At 44.1% G+C, this 19528-nt stretch overlaps 1 protein-coding gene across 1 annotated transcript; it reads right to left on the bottom strand.

The window, feature by feature from the left end:
- Positions 1 to 4125: 4125 nt before the first annotated feature.
- On the bottom strand, positions 4126 to 19219 carry TCHP (trichoplein keratin filament binding). Its single transcript, XM_012805186.2, has 11 exons — positions 19000 to 19219; positions 18357 to 18413; positions 15710 to 15778; positions 14649 to 14822; positions 13712 to 13824; positions 13473 to 13539; positions 11417 to 11589; positions 10503 to 10584; positions 7240 to 7425; positions 6637 to 6780; positions 4126 to 5647 (listed from the first exon to the last, which is right to left on the bottom strand). Exons 1-11 carry the CDS (start codon positions 19207 to 19209, stop codon positions 5615 to 5617), a joined length of 1308 nt encoding a protein of 435 aa, XP_012660640.1. The 5' UTR covers positions 19210 to 19219; the 3' UTR covers positions 4126 to 5614.
- Between the last annotated feature and the right edge of the window lie 309 nt (positions 19220 to 19528).

Genomic DNA, 19528 nt, shown 5'->3' with positions numbered 1-19528 from the left:
GGCGCCGAGCCTGTGGGTGTAGTTATATGCCATCTTACCACGTGGAGTCCTGTGACTACAATGAAGGTACAGACCTGTTCTGTCACCGGAGTGTTCCTTCATGCTGCTGCCTTAGAGACACACCCTGTCTCCTGCAACCACAGATCTGTTCTCCATCTCTCTAATTCTGTCCTTTAAAAATGTTGCATGTGGCAGTGCCTGTAGCTCAATGGGTAGGGAGCCAGCCACATACACCACGGCTGACAGGTTTGAACACAGCCCCGACCTGCTAAAACAACAATTTCAACTGCAACAATGACAAAAAATAGCCAGGTGTTGTGGTGGGCGCCTATAGTCCCAGGTACTTAGGAGGCTGCAGCAAGAGAATCAATGAAGCACAAGAGTTTGAGTTGTTATGAGCTGCGACTCCACAGCCTTCTACTGAGGGCAACATAGTGAGACTCTGTCTCAAAAAAAAAAAAAAAAGAAAGTTGCATAAATGGCGCAGGTGCAGTGGCTCATGCCTGTAATCCCAGCACCTGGGAGGCTGAGGTGGATGGATTGACTAAGCTTACAGGTTCGAGACTAGTCTGATCCGAAGCAAGACCTCATTTCTAAAAAATAGCCAGGTGTTATGGAAGGTGCTTGTAGTCCTAGCTACTTGGAAGGCTGTGGCAAGAGAATTGCTTAAGCCAGCGATCTCAACCTATGGGCTGTGACCCACAGGAACTGTACTAAGGGGTTGCAGCTTTAGGAAGGTTGAGAACCACTGGGTCTTAAGCCCAAGAGTTTGAGGTTGCTGTGAGCTAGGATACTACAGTACTCTACTGTCTCAGAAAAAAAAAAGTTGCATAAATTGACCACACAGCATGTGACCTTTTGAGATTGGCATGAATAATGTCTGTCCAAGTTGTTCAGAGAGAGGTCTGGAGGGGTACTCCAAACGTGGTAGGACTGGACCCTGACTGGACACCTCCCACATTCATAAATCTGGGACTCGGTCCTTAATTTTCCCTGATGTGGGCTGATGTACACTTCCTTAAGGAATGCAGGGAAGGTTGCTTGGCTCAGATTTATCTTGTAACTTTGTTAATTATTTCTAGTATTTGCCTTTTTTTCCATTTTAAAAATTACATTTCCCCTCATTTCAAAGATTATGTGTTCTCTGTGGAAAATTTTTTTTTTCCTTTTTTTCTCTGTGGAAAATTTTGTAGAAAAGCACCCTATATGAAAAATACCCATGCTCCCAACTGTTGAAAATAACTAAAGGTAACATTTTGTTTCCTTAAAGTTTGAATTATGTAAATAGTACTTTTGAACTCTTTAGCACAGCAGGAACATTTCTTCAGAACTGTTTTTTAAGCTTTCCTTTCCATTCTAATGCACTGCCAAACATCCCAAACTCAAACAGCCCCCTGGTGTTAGACATCTAGGGTGTGGTTTTTGCTACCATAACTAATGCTGTAAGCAGCATCTCTATACCAATCTGATATTTCTGTTTCTGGGCCTGGCATGGAGGTAGTTACTGTGGCCTTGGGAGAATTCCAAGAGGGCTTCTGGGGGACAAGTCAGTACGGGGCCTTGTGGGCCAGGAAAGGATTTGGATTTCGGTCCTAAGTGCAATGAGAGGCCTTTGAAGAATATGGAAGATTTTCACTTCAGGGGTTTGTTCATAAAAGATTTCTGTAGGAAATGTAGGATAAAAAAAAATGGGCCAGGCTCAGCGCCTGTGGCTCAAGTGGCTAAGGCGCCAGCCACATACACCTAAGGTGGCAGGTTTGAATCCAGCCTGGACCCGCCAAACAACCATGATGGCTGCAACCAAAAAATAGCTGGGCGTTGTAGTGGGCGCCTGTAGTCCCAGCTACTTGGGAGGCGAAGGCAGGAGACTCGCTTGAGCCCAGGAGTTAGAGGTTGCTGTGAGCTGTGATGCCACAGCACTCTACCCAGGGGGACAGCTTGAGGCTCTGTCTCAAAAAAAAAAAAAAAAAAAAAAAAAAAGTGGGCTGGATTGGTAACTTCAGATAGAAGTCAGAGGTAGCAAAGCAGGGAGCAAAGCAGATGGCCTTGGAGACTCCGTGTCAGCAGCAGGACCTCGTACCCTGGGCCTACAGCATGTAAAGTTGGCCGAATGGATGGTGACACCATTCATTTATCTGAGAACAATGGAGAAAAGCCAAGTGAATTTGGGGAGGGTTGTTAACAGCAGTTTAGGGGAAGAACATTTTTTAGTCTGGGGTATGCTGAGTTTGAGGCACCTCTGAGACACAGTGGAGATGTCAAAGTGGTGGGAATACAGGAGTCTGGACTAGGCTGGAGATCCAGGAGTTAGTGATGTGGGGATGGCAGTGGAGCCAGATGCTGCTTTATGTCACCTAAGAGGGCCTATGTGGTGAGGAGGTCTGGGCCTAAAATGCTAGAAATCTAATCCTTGTTTATCACTGGCAAAGGCCACGGCAACTGCCATAGTGCCCACAGAACCTCATTTTATCAGCAGCCCAGATGGATCAAATGTATATGTGATTCAAGAGCCATAGTTGGTGACACTGGTAAGTCCTCAGGTCCAGAGGCTAAGTTGTCTCAGGAGCCGCAAGTCAGCAGCATGAACTTCAGTGCTGCATGGCTTGGGCGCTCTCCTATGGTAGAATGTTGAAAGAGCCCCACGTCTAGCCACCTCAGTAGAGGTCATCTAGAGTGTGTGCACTAGAAGCTATGTACAAGGAGATGTCTAGAAACAAAATTTTATTCAAAAAAACTGGAAACCAAACAAATGAGAATAAAAGATGGTAAATTTATACAATCAGTTATGTATAACAGTGAAATAAGCTACAGATACATGTTGAAAAATCCCAACTTATGTCCTTGAGGTAGACACTGTTCTCTGGGTAATCATAACATTAAATCATAAAATAAATGACCCTCTAAAATGAACGCATTACAGTGTCAAACACCCTAACATCAAACTCCACATGGCTTCATGGCTGAATTTGGTCAAGGTGATCAAAAATTGCTAATGCCAATGTTGTTAAAGGCATTACAGTGTCTTTTAAGTGATGTTCTGTATTTTATGAACACTGAAAACTAACTAAAATTCCAGATGGTGAAAAAATGTTCATTATATACCTAAAGAAATATGGATGTACTGACTATATCTATTACATAAATTATGCATCAGCCCCATGAGTTAGAACTGGCTCTGTGTCTGCTGGTGACACCTATGTGTCTGACTCTTGTCATTGTTCTTATTCAACTGTCTGACTTCTCCAGGCCTTCTCTCCCTAGAGAGAATGTGTGCTAAACGAGGAACCGACAAAGAGCACAAGTCATCACTGACATAATAGCACAAGAATCATTTCACAGCAGCTTCAGAACCATCTGTACTAAAAGTGACTTTTGTAAAAGAATCTGCCAAAGAACAATCTTGAAATCATTAACTTTAAGTACAGAAAAAAGTACTTAGAAAGAATAAACCAATATACGTATCTATAACCATAACACAAAGAACACAATGAGATAAAGAGGCATATGGGCTATAATAGAATAAGAAAATGTTCTAAATTTAAAAAACACTTTGGCCTGGTTTGAGCAGAAACATTTCAATATATTAAACATTAAAATACTTATAAACAAGGGTACAAGTGAATCTTTCTAAGAGCAGAATGTGAACGTTTTAAAATATTAACTAAGAAAATGACACAAAAAAAAAAAAAAAGAAAGAAAATGACACGAAGGCTATGTTAACCAGTTTGATGGAAGTGTTTCGGATTGTGTGTGAAAACCCCACACTGTACCCTAGAAGTGCATTAATGTACATAGTTACCATTCAATTAAAAAAAAAAATTATAAAATACTTATTCCATCAATGTTGAAATACTTACTTCCCAGGTATTACCCTGTCCACATGGATTCCATACTGTGCTCATGGAAGATATGATTGTTTATAATTTCCTGTGGTTCTGATGGAAATAAAAGGAGAGAAAGCACCATTTTCACAAGAAAAATGAATATAACCTATAAAATTTGGCCAGTTACAGAAAATATCCAAACCTACAGGAGATGTGGATTAATTAAATCAGTAAAAAATCTATTGCCAGCAACTCAACAGGAGATGTGGATTAATTAAATCAGTAAAAAATCTATTGCCAGCAACTCATTTTGCAGTAATAAATAGAGCTACAGTAACAGAGCCTGGAAGCAATGCCATCAAACCAGATCTTTATTTCACAATAAATGAACATCTAAAACAATACAAGCACGCATAATGAAAGCAGTGCTCAAGGGATCACAGCCAAAGAATTTTAAGACAAAGAAATAAAAAACAGATTAAGGACATAGTTTGCAGTTCAATGTTTCTATAGCACAATGAAAGTGAAAGGTAATATAGCCCTTAGACTTAGGATTTTTAACAAACTGTGGTTTTTAATTTAATAACCATGGAATAATGCCCTGTAATTAGCTGTAATTTACTGAGATACAGAGTCCTGGACACAATGTAATGAAAACTGAAACTTCAGAGGATAGAATGGAAAAAATACAAGTCATAAAAATATGATTATTGCTGTAAGGAACTTGTAGGTATCTGTAGAGATTAATCCAAAACTATGCACACTGATGTGGGAGAGAATTTTTTGGCCGAGTGTGTAGCTCTGAGTCTGATCTAGTTTCTTCAGATTCAGTACCTCCTTCTCTGGGCACATAAATCCCAGAAGGCTGGTCACAGCCAAGAACTTCCCAAGACACTAGAGGTCCCAGGTATCACTGCTACCTTTAAAAGGTTTAGCCAACCATGTGACCTTCTGAGGTTCTGTAACATACATATTGGGATCACTCACCCACACACAGTGCTGGAAATCAACCATGGACCACATCAGACTGTCTCAGGGGTCTTGTTTGTTCATAGTTCTTGTCTTCCAGAATACAAAAGACATGATCCTTTTGGGACCAGTAAATTAATAAACCCTGAAATAAACTATGCCAAGACCTGCAAATTTGTTTTCAATAGAATAAATACCAATTTTTAAAATTGAACTATGTCCCTCTCATCTCTAGCTAGAGTCTTCACTGGAGATTGACAATTAAGGGTGAAATAATAGGCAATCATCCTATCCCTGTTGGGATACTACTTGTAGCTCTTAGTACTGATCTAGAATCTTACATTATTTATAAATACATAAGACTACTTGACAGTGGGTGAGATAATAGGAAACCATGTACCCTAATGACTTGATACTACTTGTAGCTCTTAGTATCGACTAGAATCTTACATTATTTACAGATTATAAGATTACTTGACACCACTGTACATATGTGCTTACAAAAGACCCTTTCTTCATTCTTGGATAAGAAAAGCAGAAAAGAGCATCTTGCAGGGTATTGCAAATCCACAACACTTTTATGTCTGGCCATACCCTAAGGCTTTTAATCACGTACCTGAACAGGCATCGCTGAACTATATGACAATGTCCTAGATTACAGCAGGACGATACAACTGTGTGACAGCAGTATACCAAAAACCTTCAGGCATCACTGAACTATATGACAGTGTCCTGACTACAGCAGGACGATACAACTGTGTGACAGCTGTATACCCAAAACCTCAGCATCCTTGTTCTCTGAGTTTATGGTACCAGTGAAGTCAGTTCCAAGCAATTTTAGGATGTCCGTGAGGCTGAGAAAAGAAAGAAAACATAATAACTGATCAAACAGCAGTTTCTAAAGCACTGAGAATTAACCTCATTTTAAGTTAGAGCTAAAAGCAAAACACAAATGGCTGTCTTTATTTGTAGTTGAAGAAAACTTTGACCCTAAGCCATAAATGAAGCACTTTGTAAATTTTTTTTACAGAAGTACCAGCCGCAAGAAACATTTTCCCATATGCTCTGTAAAAGCCTGAGGCTGAGCTACTCACTCATCCATGGTCAAGTGAGATTAGAAAATGCTGTTCCCTGCATCTGAGAGTCTCAGCATGTTAGGACGTTCCATTCTACAGCAGATGCAGTACCTGCTCTAATTTTGTTTCCCTTGGTTTCCCAAAGGTATCTGACCATGACAGAGCCAGCCCTCATTCTGCATCACATGTTCTGGGGAACACACTTTAGAGTAGCAAGTGGCCCTGGGTAAGGAGGGTAGAGGCAACACGCCCGGTGAGCACTCAGTGCCAGGGTACTTCAGTCATAGCTCTCTCAGAGCACAGGGAGCATCCTTTGCTTCTCTGTGCACCCCATGGTGCCCTGTACTTGTAGTCTTGAGAGATAAGAAAGAAAGATACATACACAGAAAGAGGAGACGATCAGAGAGGAAAGGAGGGAAACAGATCTCCCATTCACCTGGCTGCAGTCTCTGAACAGCTGGAGCCTAGACCCACTGCTATCACCTCTCAGCAGCTGTGGCCACAGCCTTTCTTAGCTTGCTCTGTCCCCAAACAAGGTGGATAGGCATGCCACTTAGCAGGCAGGAGGCAGAGCCACCTCCAGGGCTAGTCTAGGCCCAACCAATGACTGAAATAGACTATGTCAGATTCTCTACTAATTGGGAAAGAAACAAGAGAAGAGCAGCAAGGAACAACCTGGAGTGCTGGAAAATAGACCTAAGCAGAGAGTGATGGATAGGCCCAGAGGAGCGGGGCCAGTGGTGGCCTGTCACCTGGGAGGCCCCTACCTTAGGACGGTAGCCCTGCTCAGCCATTGTCCTCGCCTCCTGCTGCAGCAGGGCGTCGGTGAGCTGCTCTGCCTGTCTGGCCTCCTCTTCTTCCTCCTCCTCCTGCTGGTCTGCTTCCCATGCCTGCAGCTGGCGCTCTGCAACCTGGGCATCAAGAGCAAAGTTACCCTGAGACAAGGCCCACAGGGCAGAGCTCTGCCTCTGTTCCAGAGAGAAAGCCTGGGGTCCCACCCAGGCTGGAGAATCAGAGCCAAGCAACAGCAATGGCACGTGCCAGTGGGAAAGGCTGTATGTATGGTAGGTACCATGCACCTTGTGAAAGCTGTACCAATAAGCCAACTGCCAAAAGTTGTGGACAGACAGAAATATGGTCTGGTGTTCCACTTGGTTAACCAAGTGGAGCTGAGCCACAATCAGGAGGGTCAGGATTTCAGCTGAAAATAAAAGGAGGCACTGCCTCTCAAAGACACAAGCAAGCTCCGGGAGGTAGTCAGAGCCTCTGCATCCTGCCCTTCAACAACACAAGAGCCACAGCAGGGCCTGCTGTCTCCAGGCCTGCGTCCCCTTGCTGAAACTACCTCCTGCCCCCAGGCACAGCCCCACCTGAGCTTCCAGCTCTCGTTTTCTGGCTGATTTCAGTTCTTCACTCTCCTCTTTTTCACGATGAGCTGACTCTCTTGCTTCCTCAAGACTTCGGATGAGTTGCTCCCGGTGTTTCAGGGATTCCTCTTGTGCCCTTCGGTTTTGTTCAATCTTTTCTTGTATTTGTTGTTGTCTCCCTGTCAGAACCTATCCTCAGCAGAAAGGAAAAGGAACATTTTAGTTCAACTCTGTCTATGAGCTTTGGACAGGCTGCAGCTGCACCAAGACCCAGCCTAATCCTCGGGCTGGAACACACCAGACAGAAGCAGGGCCCCAACTACAGGATTTGGTCCTATCAATGTTCGTCACGTTTGCCGGTGTATTTTGTACACTGACTGTGTGTTATTGAGAGACAGCTGAGCACTTAACAGATCAGAAGAGTTGGGGATGGAGATACACCTATCCTTAACACTGCTGGCTTTGCCTTCCCCTAGATATTGCTGAAAATAACAGACTTAAATCATGACAACATCAAGAAGAGTTTCTCTGAGGAGCAAAGAGATGATGACAAAAATGTTATTTTGACATTGGTTCCAGCTAAAGACAAATCAAATATAAAACAAATGGAACCAACTGTTTCTTCAACTTTTCATGTCAAACTGAACGATCTTAGGAAACACAACCAAATTCATCTACCTCCAACAAATGAACAATTCAAAGCTCCCCAAGAGCTAGATGTAAAACACCAATTCTTCACTTGCTGACCATTTTGTGTCAAGACACAAAAATTAATAATAAGTGTTGAAACACTGCAGAACTGGTGCAAACAACTCAATTTGAGTACTGATGAGAAAACAGAAGTTTTTCTGGGGCTTTAGAAGCATGCTTATCCTGAACAGAAACATGATATTCCTGAAATATTGGAGAAGGCCAGATTATAGTCATATTCAAGGAAACACCAGTAGAGACCAAGAGAGCAAGGCTCTAAGAAAGTTGCAAAATGAACTGAAAACAGAAGAGACTAATAGAGTTGAAGTGATAATATCAGCTCAGGAATCTTGGCATCATGGGCAAGGACTGCTGTTAAGAGTTGTTCAGCCTAAGGCTGTGTGAATTCATGGTCTGTTCCTGTTTCTGTTAAGGTCCTTCTGATGTAAGCCTCTGATGCTGTGTAGTCCATGGTGCAGCAATCTCAGCAGACACAAAGGGGTTGGGTTCACCTACAGTTTCATGCAGGTTGCAGGTCAGGCCTGGTGTCTGCCACTCCTAGGAAGATGATTTCTCTCTCTCTCTCTCTTACAATCCTGCAGCTTCCCATCCCTGGGCCTAGAAGATAGTATGTCATGCCCTGACTGTGTTAAGAAGAATAAGATGATAATGAAAAAATCACTGACAGTGAGGAAGAAGTAACTTGGTTTGAACACAAAATATTAAAGAGAGAGATATACTTTCAGAATGTGTAACCTAATATGAAGGAATGGAAGAAGAGATCGTCTGAAGGAATCTTTGTGATCTACAGAACAGAATCAAGTGATTAGTAGGACTCCATCATGAAGATGGTTGTCTGGGTGACAGCCCTATCTAAAAAGACCTTTTTGTGGGCCCTGCAGAGCCACTTAAATCACTGCAATTGGGCCAGGCATCGTGGCTCATGCCTGTAATTCCAGCACTTGGGAGGCTGAGGCAGGTGGATTGCCTGAGCTCACAGGTTTGAGACCAGCCTGAGCCAAAGACCTTGTCTCTAAAAAATAGCCGGGCATTGCGGTGGGCGCCTGTAGTCTCAGCTACACAGGAGGCTGTGGCAAGAGAATCACTTAAGCCCAGGAGTTTGAGGTTGCTGTGAGCTATGATGCCACAGCATTCTTCCGAGGGTGAAAAAGCAAGACTCTGTCTCAAAAAAAAAAAAAAAAAGTCACTACAATTGATTTAAAAACAAACAAACAAAGTCAGAGATGGAGCCCTCTTCCTGGAAGCAGAGAAACTTTACAGTGACAAGATGCATCTCCAACCCTCCAACAGCAGGTTCTAAAAAACAGAAGAAAATCACAGGCGCACAGATAACAAGATGGAAAATCTGCATCATTCCTCTAAACTTTGGATTTAAAGTTACTGCTTAAAGCAGCAAAAGCCTGCTATCTTTAAGACTTGAACCCAGAGCAGTGTGATGTCCCACCACCAGCCCAGACTGCAGTTAGGAGTCAGGAATCAGGAAGGAGGGAGCTACCTCCCCTACCCAAAAGTAATGCTGGAGGGCAGGCATGTAAAGTGGTTATAACAAGGAGGGAAATTTAAATGGAGAAAGTCAAAAGCTGCTTAGAATACTTGTATTCACAAAAGTGAGATATCACCAATTGGGACCCAATTTCCCAAGGATTCTAAATGATAGCAAACAGACACAACATACAATTTCTCATACACAGATAATGAAAACTGTCTTCCCCCAATAGATTTCCTAGTGACTAGGGTGTGTCTTCCACACCTTACAGAAAAAGAGAACACTTATGCTCTCCAGTTCACGTCTGTCATCCACCTCAAGGAAAAAACTACACTCTGGAAAAGCCCCATGCACCAAGAAGCTCCCTGCAGTGCATAAGTAATGGCTCAAAAGTTGGGGGGGGGGACCCAGAATCCCCACAAGAGGGGAATGGAGAGAAAACTATGGCACACTCATGGGATGATATAGGATGATCCATAATACAGGCATTAAAACAGTGTTTATAAAGAAGTCACAGCATGTTAAAAATGCCTGAAGTCAAATAGCACAATATAATAAAAAATATGTAGGAAAAAAAACAAAAGATGGGAATAAAGCAATCACAGCTGTGTGAATGATGGGGCTCAGGGGACTTTTTTCCATTTTTACTTTCCTGTACTTCTGATATTTTTCCCAAATGTGCTTGTAATTACTTTTATAATGATTTTTTTTTTTTTTGAGACAAGAGTCTCACTATGTCACCCTCAGTAGAGTGCAGTGGTGTCACAGCACACAGCAACTTCAAACTCTTGGGCTTCAGCAATTCTCCTGCCTCAGCCTCCCAAGTCGCTGGGACTACAGGTGTCCGCCACAACGCCTGGCTATTTTTTTTGTTGCAATTTGGCTGGGGCCAGGTTTGAACCCGCCACCCTTGGTATATGGGGCCGGCGCCCTACCCACTAGGCCACAGGCACCACCTTATTTTTAAAGCCCACTTCAAATGACCAGAGAAGTCTCTGTTCCCAGAACAATTCCCAGACATCTTCCCAGAACCCAACAGCCAGTCCCCATCCACTATAGGTGGGATTACCTCAGACATCAGTCTGTCCCTCGCGCTCTGCTCTCGTGCCCACTCTGCCTCTCTCTTTTCCCACATCTCCTTGGCCTCCTCCCTGGGCAAACACAGAAGGGATGACAGCAGGCTCCTTCCCACCCTTGATGGCAGGGAGTGAGCTAGGAACAGACAGGGCTGCATGGTGCACGTTTCCTGTAAGGCCAACCTGCAAATAAACTTAGCTACGTACTTTTAAAAGATGACAATTAAGGACAACATTTGCAGAAAGTATAAATATTTTAAGTCACCTTAATACCCTATCCCTTACAAAAAGCACATTTGGTAACCTGCACTATGGCCATTTAACACTGAGGTCAACGAAAGCACCAGAATGTGGAGAAGAGGAAGGCACCTTCTATGTTTAAGCCCCATCACCACATGCCTGGGGTCACCAATAGTTCACCTGGCCCTCAAGTGAGTGATCTCAAGTCTCTATGTCCCATGTCCCACCATTTGGCTGGATGTCAGGAGTAAATAAGATGAAGGCCATAAAGCACTTAGCACAGTATCTGGCAGCAATAAGTGCTCAATGTATATGACTTATTATTTGATTCTTCCAATCTACTAGTTTAATTTTTAAGACGTAGACCCATTTTTATAGCCCTAAGGGGCATTCAACATCTCCATAAAAAGATAAAAATTTCCTTTCAAATCTCAAAGAGTTTAGATGAACAGAGATCATTCTCTCAACCTTAATGATTTCTATCTGAAATAATGTAAGGACAGCACCACTATAAGCCAGCTCCATTACCAAAGATGTGTTCCTCAGGAATGAAGGACAAACCAACAAGGACAGATATTTCAGTAACGGGTGACCCTCACAGATGGCCGTTTCAAGGTACTGAACTTGAGACCAGGAGTGTCCTGCCCAGACAGCTCCCACCTCTCACCTCAGCAGCATCTGCTGCTCTGCCTCCCGCGCCTTCTCCAGCTGCAGCTGCTCCTCAATGACCTGCTTCATCCAGGCCACATCAGCCATGGCCTGCTCCCTCCGGGCCAGGTGAACACGCTGGGTCTCATCATCCTTCTCAAGGAGTGCCTCCAGGAGTCGCCTGTCTGCTTCCTAGAACAAGCCGGGTGGTGGCAGATCACTAGACAGAGTACTCGACAGAGCCCTTCTACAGCCCTGGCCGGTAGAGGAGCCTGCCCTCCTGCCCACACCTTTCCTTTCTGCACTGGTATCTGCGATCCATCGCAATGTTCCCAACTAAGATAGAGTTGCAAAGATGCTGGATTATTTCCAGAACAGTCCAGGGATCACCACATGAGGACGGCTTAGGCGCTGCACAGGATCAGGTACTTTCCTTTAGCTAAAAGGAGAGACCCCCTCCACCATCACATGCCCTTGGACACAATCTGGAAGCATGGCTTTTTAGAAGACAACTTGGCAGGATTCTACCTCTAATATAGATGACAACAACACAAACGCTCAAAGATATATGCATGGAATGCTCACTGCTGGTTTTCTGTAAGAGGGAATACCCAGAAACAGCCCCAGTGCCTTTTGGTAGGGAATTAGCTACTATGTGCACCTCGACAGTGGAACCTGTGAAAGTATGAGGAAAAGCTGCATGCCAAGAACGATGGTGCCACGGCTCCCAGTGATCTGCCCTGACTGTAGCAGGCAGGGAGCAGGGGACTGACTGTGTATGCTTATGTGCCCTTTGTTCTCATCTCAGTGAAGGAGCTTGTTGGTGTCCTTAACAAAAACACGAGGTAGTGATTTAAAAAGAACAAGTTCAATCTAAGTATGATGATCTTTTTAGTAATTAGAGATTTATTGTTAAGTATGATAAAGAACACAACTTAATTTACACTTTAAATTAACAACCAAAAAAACACCACCTTTGTGTGTGGGGGTGTGTGTGTACACGCGCACAGGGCAAACACATCTAGAAGGAAACCTCTAAGAAGGGGCAGAAATTGCAGGGCTGGTCAAGGAGGAAATCTTATTTTGTGCTGTGTTTTGTTTTTTAAATAACAGCTTTACTGAAGTATAATTTCATGTTTTCATATAAATATACATTATGAAATGATTACTAGAGTCAAGCCAATTAACATATTCATCACCTCACAGTTATCCTTTTTGTGTGATAATAACACTGAAGATATACTTTCTTAGCAAATTTTAAGAAAATGCAGTATTATCGTTTCTTATAAAGTATTTTTTTTATTTTTTGAGACAAGAGTCTCACTTTGTCGCCCATGGTAGAGTGCCATCACGTCATAGCTCACAGCAACCTCAAACTCTTGGGCTTAAGTGACTCTCTTGCCTCAGCCTCCCAAGTAGCTGGGACTACAGGCGCCCACCACAACACCTGGCTATTTTTAGACACTGGGGTCTTACTCCTGCTCAGGTTGGTCTCGAACTCATGAGTCCAAGCAATCTACCACCTCAGCCTCCCAGAGTGCTGGGATTATAGGCATCAGTCACTGTGCCCAGCATATTTTTATTTTTTTAAGAGATATGGTCTTCCTGTGTTACACCCAGGCTGGAGGAGTGCAGTGGTGTAACCACTGGTCACTATAATCTCCTGTGCTCAAGTGACCCTCCTGCCTCAGCCTCTCAAGTAGCTGGAGCTACAATGACATGCCACCATGCCTAATTCTTTAATTTTTTGTACAGATGGGGTCTCTCTGTGTTGTCCAGGCTAAACTCCTGGCCTCAAGTGATCCTCCTGCCTCAGCCTCCCAAAGTGCTAGGATTACAGGTGTTAGCCATTTCACCTGGCCAATACAGCATTAACTATAGTTAGCTTGCTGTATTATTAGATCCTCAGAACTTACTCATCTTATAACTAGAAGTGTATACCTTCTGACCAACTTCTCCCCATTCCCCTGATCCCTCACTTTGTCTAATTCTTATCAGAATACACTCATATACTAAGTAAGAATATCTTTTCTAAAAGAGTAAAAAACATAGCCAAGCTTTCTCCTTAGACTTACCAGCTCCTCTTGGATCTGCTGTGTACGTCTGTTAAGTTGTGCATTATACTGATGTCTCAAAAAGCGCCTGTAAGTGAATAAAATAGGTTGCCTTCTGTGCCTTATAAAGAAAAAAATGGAGGTTAGATGACTGCTTACTAGGCTTTCAGGGTTCAGGGACACCAATCCCAAGTCTGAGAAAGTAAGAGCCCCCCACCACCACTACTTTAGCAGAGTTAGGAAACCCTTCTCACACATACCCTAGCTCTGCCTTCTGCCGGAAGGCTGCCATCTGCTTCCTCTCTTCCTCCAGCCTCTCCAGCTCCCACCGCTGCTTCAACAGATTTTCCTGCTCCTTCTTCAGTTTGGCCGCCTGTGGTTATGGTGACAGTAAACCCAACCAGGATCTGAGATCATAGAAATCAGATCTTCCTCTCTCCTCTACCTCCCATTTCTGGCAAACACTTCACGACAGAGGTGGCTCTGAGTCCTTCAGGCCCTGCTTAACTTGCTCATTTATCCCATCTCAGGTGAGCCATTTCCTGCAAGTCTTTCTCAGCCCCACGTTCTAAGCTCCCACTGAATGTCTGTCTTTCCACCGGACATGGCCCCTGCCTTGTGGCCAGGACTATGGGTTTTGCTCAGACCCAATCTCTAGCTTCCAGCCCAGTGCTTAGCATCTAGAATAAGTAGTGGGCACTAAGTATCTAGTTACTGACTCATCTGGGCCTAGGAAGGGGTGAGAGGTCAAAGGAGCATGAACTTTCCCTCCCTCTCAAATTAGTATTTAAATTAGCATAGTATTCGTAAAAGGCAGTTTCCTGGACCAAAACCCTTCAAAGTTGATGCCTCAAGACTCAAAACCTGCTACCTATCAAGAGCTGGGTCCTAGACCATTTGACAACATCACGTCTACTTAATGCACTGCAAAATCCAAGGTCTGAAAAGCCTCTCCTACAGCAGGTCTCTAGACACATCTATAAGGACAAAACTGTCTCATTAATGTTCTAGAATCAGGGCATACAACACAGGAGGAGAACCACAGAAGGGAACTCGTGTGAGAAGAGGGAGAGCCCAGCAGTTGTTGCCCTTTGTAGAATCACCACACCCTGTATCATGGCTTTTTAAGTACCCCTTTTATACTAACGAGCAACTACAGAGAGGCAGCCATGGGGGCCAAGAGGGACTTGCACTCACCTCCACCTCCTTCAGCTTCAGTTCCTCCATCTGCTGGAGCAACACCTTGGCTTGTAGTTTATCCTCTAGTTGCCGCCTCTCCTCTTCAGCTTTCATCCGTTCCAGCGCTTCCCTGCGTGTCCTTTCATATTCATTTTCATGCCGTTTGTTCTCTAGCTCTTCAGTGGCTTCTTTCTACAATGGGGCAAATCAACCTGGGAGGTCAATATCCACCCCAAGAGACCAGCTGGAGACCCAGTTCCCTTCAGTAGGCCACAGGGCCCAGACAAATCCCACTCAGTGGTGCAACTGGGGGAGGGTGTGTCTTCCAGGGTTTAGTTTCCTTTATGGGACCCGCAGAAGTGACACTTCCCCAGAGACCAAGGAAGAGTGTCAATGTCAGGTTTCCTCTACCTTCAAAATACTGTCCAGAATGAACCTAGAAGCAAAGTTATCAGTGTGTGGAAGTGTGGATGGTTACCCCAAGAAGTGCCACTGTAGGCCAGGGTTGAAAGTTACATCAAAAGAGTGACAATGATACCCTTAAAGACATATATTCCACCTACTACCTCCTAGCCCTAGTCACCTTTACTCTGCGCTTGTGTCTTATGAAGACACAAGATTCTAGTATATGTAAGAATATTCAGTTTCATTTATTTATTTTTATTGAGACAGTCTCACTTTGTTACCCTTCGTAGAGTGCCATATCATCATAGCTCACAGCAACCTCAAACTCTTGGGCTTAAGCGATTCTCTTGCCTCAACCTCCCAAGTAGCTGGGACTACAGGCACGTGCCACAACACCCAGCTATTTTTAGACACAAGGTCTCGCTCTGGCTCAGGCTGCTCTTGAACCCGTGAGCTCAGGTAATCCACTGCCTTGGCCTCCCAAGTGCTGGGATTATAGGTGTGAGCCACTGCACCCAGCTAAATATTCAGTTTTAACAAGAGCCAAATAAACTGAGAAAGAATCTATTCCTCAACTAGAATCATTAATACTAAAAACAGTAAACAAATTCAAATATATGGAAATAGTCTCACACCATAGCATATTGGACTATTTCCAGAATCATATACCACACCTGTTTTTTTTCTTCTTTCTGCATTTCCCAAGAGTTTACCACATGCTTCTTGTGAAGGTCCAGTTCGATCTGAGGATAAGAATGGGGAGAATATTAACTTACTCACTGGTTCACTGGATAGATATTAACTGTGGGGGATAGCATGCTGCTGCTGGCTTCTGTGCCACATGGTGTAATACAGCTATGACTTCCCCTCTCAAGGACTCAGAATGGCTCAGATGTCCAACCAGGGAGCACAGGGTGATCCTGACATATACGGTCTGAATGCAAGTCAATCAGAAAACCATAGGGCCAGGCACTTCTAAACCAATCTCTCAAGTTAGAACAAATAACAGATTTTTCTCACAGTGCCCCTGGGTTTGAGTGAGAAGCATGTCAGCAGACACTGAAATGGAAACAAAGTTTCAAAGGCCATCCCTGGTTGGTCTACAGTATGGCAAGCCCCAGACCCCGGGAGACAGCTGGGAGAGGGGCACACTGCATCTCTTACCTGGCCCCCCAAAGCTTCCTCTGCAGTGAAGTAGCTATAGAAATAGGTAGTCTCTGTATCAGTGATACAGAAACAGTCACAACAAGTTTGGAGTTAAGAGTAAGAGGACTGAGTGTAGACAATCTTCCATATTAGAAATGAATTGCACAGCTGCATGTGTTGGCTCATGCCTGTAATCCTAGCACTCTGGGAGGTCAAGGCGGGTGGGTTGCTTGAGCTCATAGGTTTCAGACCAGCCTGAGCAAGAGTGAGACCCTGTCTCTAAAAATAACCAGGTATTGTGGCAGGGGCCTACAGTTCCAGCTACTTGGGAGGCTGAGGCCAGAGAATCACTTAAGCCCAAGAATTTGAGGTTGCCATAAGCTATGACACCACAGCACTCTACTGAGGGTAACAAAGTGAGACTCTGTTCTCAAATAAATAAATAGAAATGAGCTTTTGTTTGGGAAACTGTTTAAAATTTCTTTCCCAGCTTACAGATGTGAACATCTGTAACTATCTTTAATGTTTGAACAAATTTTTCTTAGTACACAGCTTTGGAGAAGCCACTGGCCAGGGTATCCACATACGGATTAATTAGCACTAACTGCATAATATTCAAAAGCACCTGGATGCTCCATTACTTAGTGTCTGACAATTTCTTTTTTTTGAGTCTCACTTTATCACTCTCGGTAGAGTGCCGTAGCGTCATAGTTCACAGCAACCTCAAACTCTTGGACTTAGGTGATTCTATTGCCTCATCCTCTCAAGAAGCTGGGACTATAAGTGTCTGCCACAATGCCCGGCTATTAATTTGATGCAGTTGTCATTGTTGTCCAGCTGGCCCCAGGCCGGGCTTGAACCTGCCAGCCTCGGTGTATGCGGCTGGCACTGTAACCACTGTGCTACAGGCACCAAGCCATGTGTTTTGGCAATTTCTAAATGTGACTATAAATATATAATGAAACCAAATGTATACAAAAACTGCCAGTTAAAATAAATTAATGGCAATAGATGGGCTTATCTCCCTGCAGCACAATCTCTGCTAAATGATGCCACCTCTATCTCCTGCAGCTCTGTCCTCCTGTCACCCTAGTTTAGACCTTTACCATCACTTGAAGCCCCTCGACTGGCATCACACCCACCCACCTACTACCTTGACACTGCTGCCAGAGGTTATTTCTCCAAAATGCAGCTGGGCTCCCACATGCCCCTGCTTAAAGTTGTCCAGGTGCCCCCCAGTGCTTCCTGGGCAGGCCACAAAGGCCACTCCACATCTAACATGATCTATCTTGCTAGCTTCATCTTTTGGGGCTCCCTCTCCCTACCTGACATCCCACCCTCACTCACACTAGATGTAGAGCTCTCTGGATTTGCTGTTTTCGTGTCTCAGCTCTGGTTCCTGCATAGCTGCATCTATCTAAAACATCCTTTCCTAACCTCTACAACAGCGGTTTTCAATGTGTGGGTCGCGACTCACAGGAATTATCAAAGGCTCGTGGCATTAGGATGGTTGAGAACCACTGCTCTACACCATCAAGTTAACACTGTCCTTCCAAACTCCTCCATCCCAGCAACTCCTCTGCGATGTCTCCCTGATCCCAGACTAAGTGAGGCATGGCCCCTGCCCCCCTTCCCAGGCGGCCAGCACCCCACATCTGCACTGCAAGAAGCTGTCCACTCTCTCCCTTGCTGGACGGTGAGCTCTTTAAGAACAGGGACCATTTTAATCTCCACACACCCACATGGTGACAGTGTAGTGTGCACCAGATATGTGGCTGGAGTTGCCCTCCTCTGTTTCAACCCAATACAAGATATAGTTTTGTTTTTTTTTTTTTGAGGCAGAGCCTCAAGCTGTCCCCCTGGGTAGACTGCTATGGCATCACAGCTCACAGCAACCTCCAACTTCTAGGCTCAAGCGAGTCTCCTGCCTCAGTCTCCCAAGTAGCTGGGACCACAGGCGCCCACAACAATGCCTGGCTATCTTTTGGTTGTAGCCGTCATTATTTGGCAGGCCCGAGCTAGATTCGAACCTGCCGTCTTAGGTGTATGTGGCCGGCACCTTAGTCACTTGAGCCACAGGCACCGAGCCAAGATATAGTTTTAAAAAAAGAAAAAAAGTTTAAGAACTTAATCTCATCTACTTAGGCACATCAATGGAAGGTTTTTGATTTTTACCTCTCGAAGTTTTGGGTGATTCTTTTTCCAGTGTTCATACAAAAGTTGTTCAGCAATCTATGAAGAAAACAAAAAGGGAAGTTGGATGTGATTTTTCATATACATGCATATTTCATATGACACACAGAAGTCAGCTCAGGCACACAGCATCTCTACTCACACACTGTCACTGTACTTGGTGTTCAAATTGCTCGCCTTGCACCCACAGTTCTGGGAGCCAGACAGCTGAGAAGAACTGGGTAACACTGACAAATGACTCTTACAATAGTAAACAAAAAGGAGCCAAAATCTGATGTCACTGATGGATTCAACCTAGAGGGTCTCAAAATAAGCAGGCTGAAAAACATAGATTGGTGCTTATTGTTTCACACAACTACTCTGGAAGATAAATATACCTGTGCAGGACCACAGAACTAGAATAAGGAAAAGGACCTGGATGTACTAATTTATAGGGCTAAATGGCATAGGGTTGACTTATCCAAAACACACTCCCTGCACAAGAGTAAGCATTTTTCTTGCTGGCTCTAAAGCTAACTGGCATCTCATCAGACTAGAGCACCCAGGAATCACCCCTCATGTGCAATAATGATAGGCCAGGGATGCTCCTTGCCCATAACCACCTGAAAGTCTATGAGAAATCTACCAGTTTCCTTTGCTCTTCTTGGGCTAATTTCAGATTTATGTGTCGCTCTCGGATTTTTCTTTCCCGCGAGTTCATGCTTAGTCTCAGCTCCTCCAGTTCTTTGGCCAGCAAGTCCTGCTCCTCCAGCACAAGCTGCCTGAGTTTCTCTTGTCGGGCTTCCAGACTCTTCCTCTTCTCCTCCTTCATCTTTTCACGCTGATAGGCATGCATGCTGGGTGAGAAGGGGCCCATGGCAAATCAGTCATGCTATAGCAACAGGTAGAATATTCTGCTCTGCTGTGTGGGAAAAAGAGGCTGACCTAGACACATCATGGTGACGTGGGACAGTTTCCCCTAACCAAAGGGAAGAAGGGTCATAGAACAGTATGCACAATAGAAAGTCTTGTTTTTGCAATAAATATATAAATGGGTGGTTTTATATTATTCATCATGTAAATCCTACAACATAGGTTCTATTTTAGTCCCACTTTGCTAACAAGGAAACTGAAGCTCATTCATGCAACAAAAGACACAGTCAGGATTTCCAGTC

This window comes from Otolemur garnettii, unplaced genomic scaffold (assembly GCF_000181295.1).
Source record: "Otolemur garnettii isolate 467f Iridium unplaced genomic scaffold, OtoGar3 scaffold00038, whole genome shotgun sequence".
NCBI lineage: Eukaryota > Metazoa > Chordata > Mammalia > Primates > Galagidae > Otolemur > Otolemur garnettii.
The sequence above is the reverse complement of the archived record's forward strand: the minus strand, read 5'-3'. Positions and strand labels throughout refer to the sequence as shown.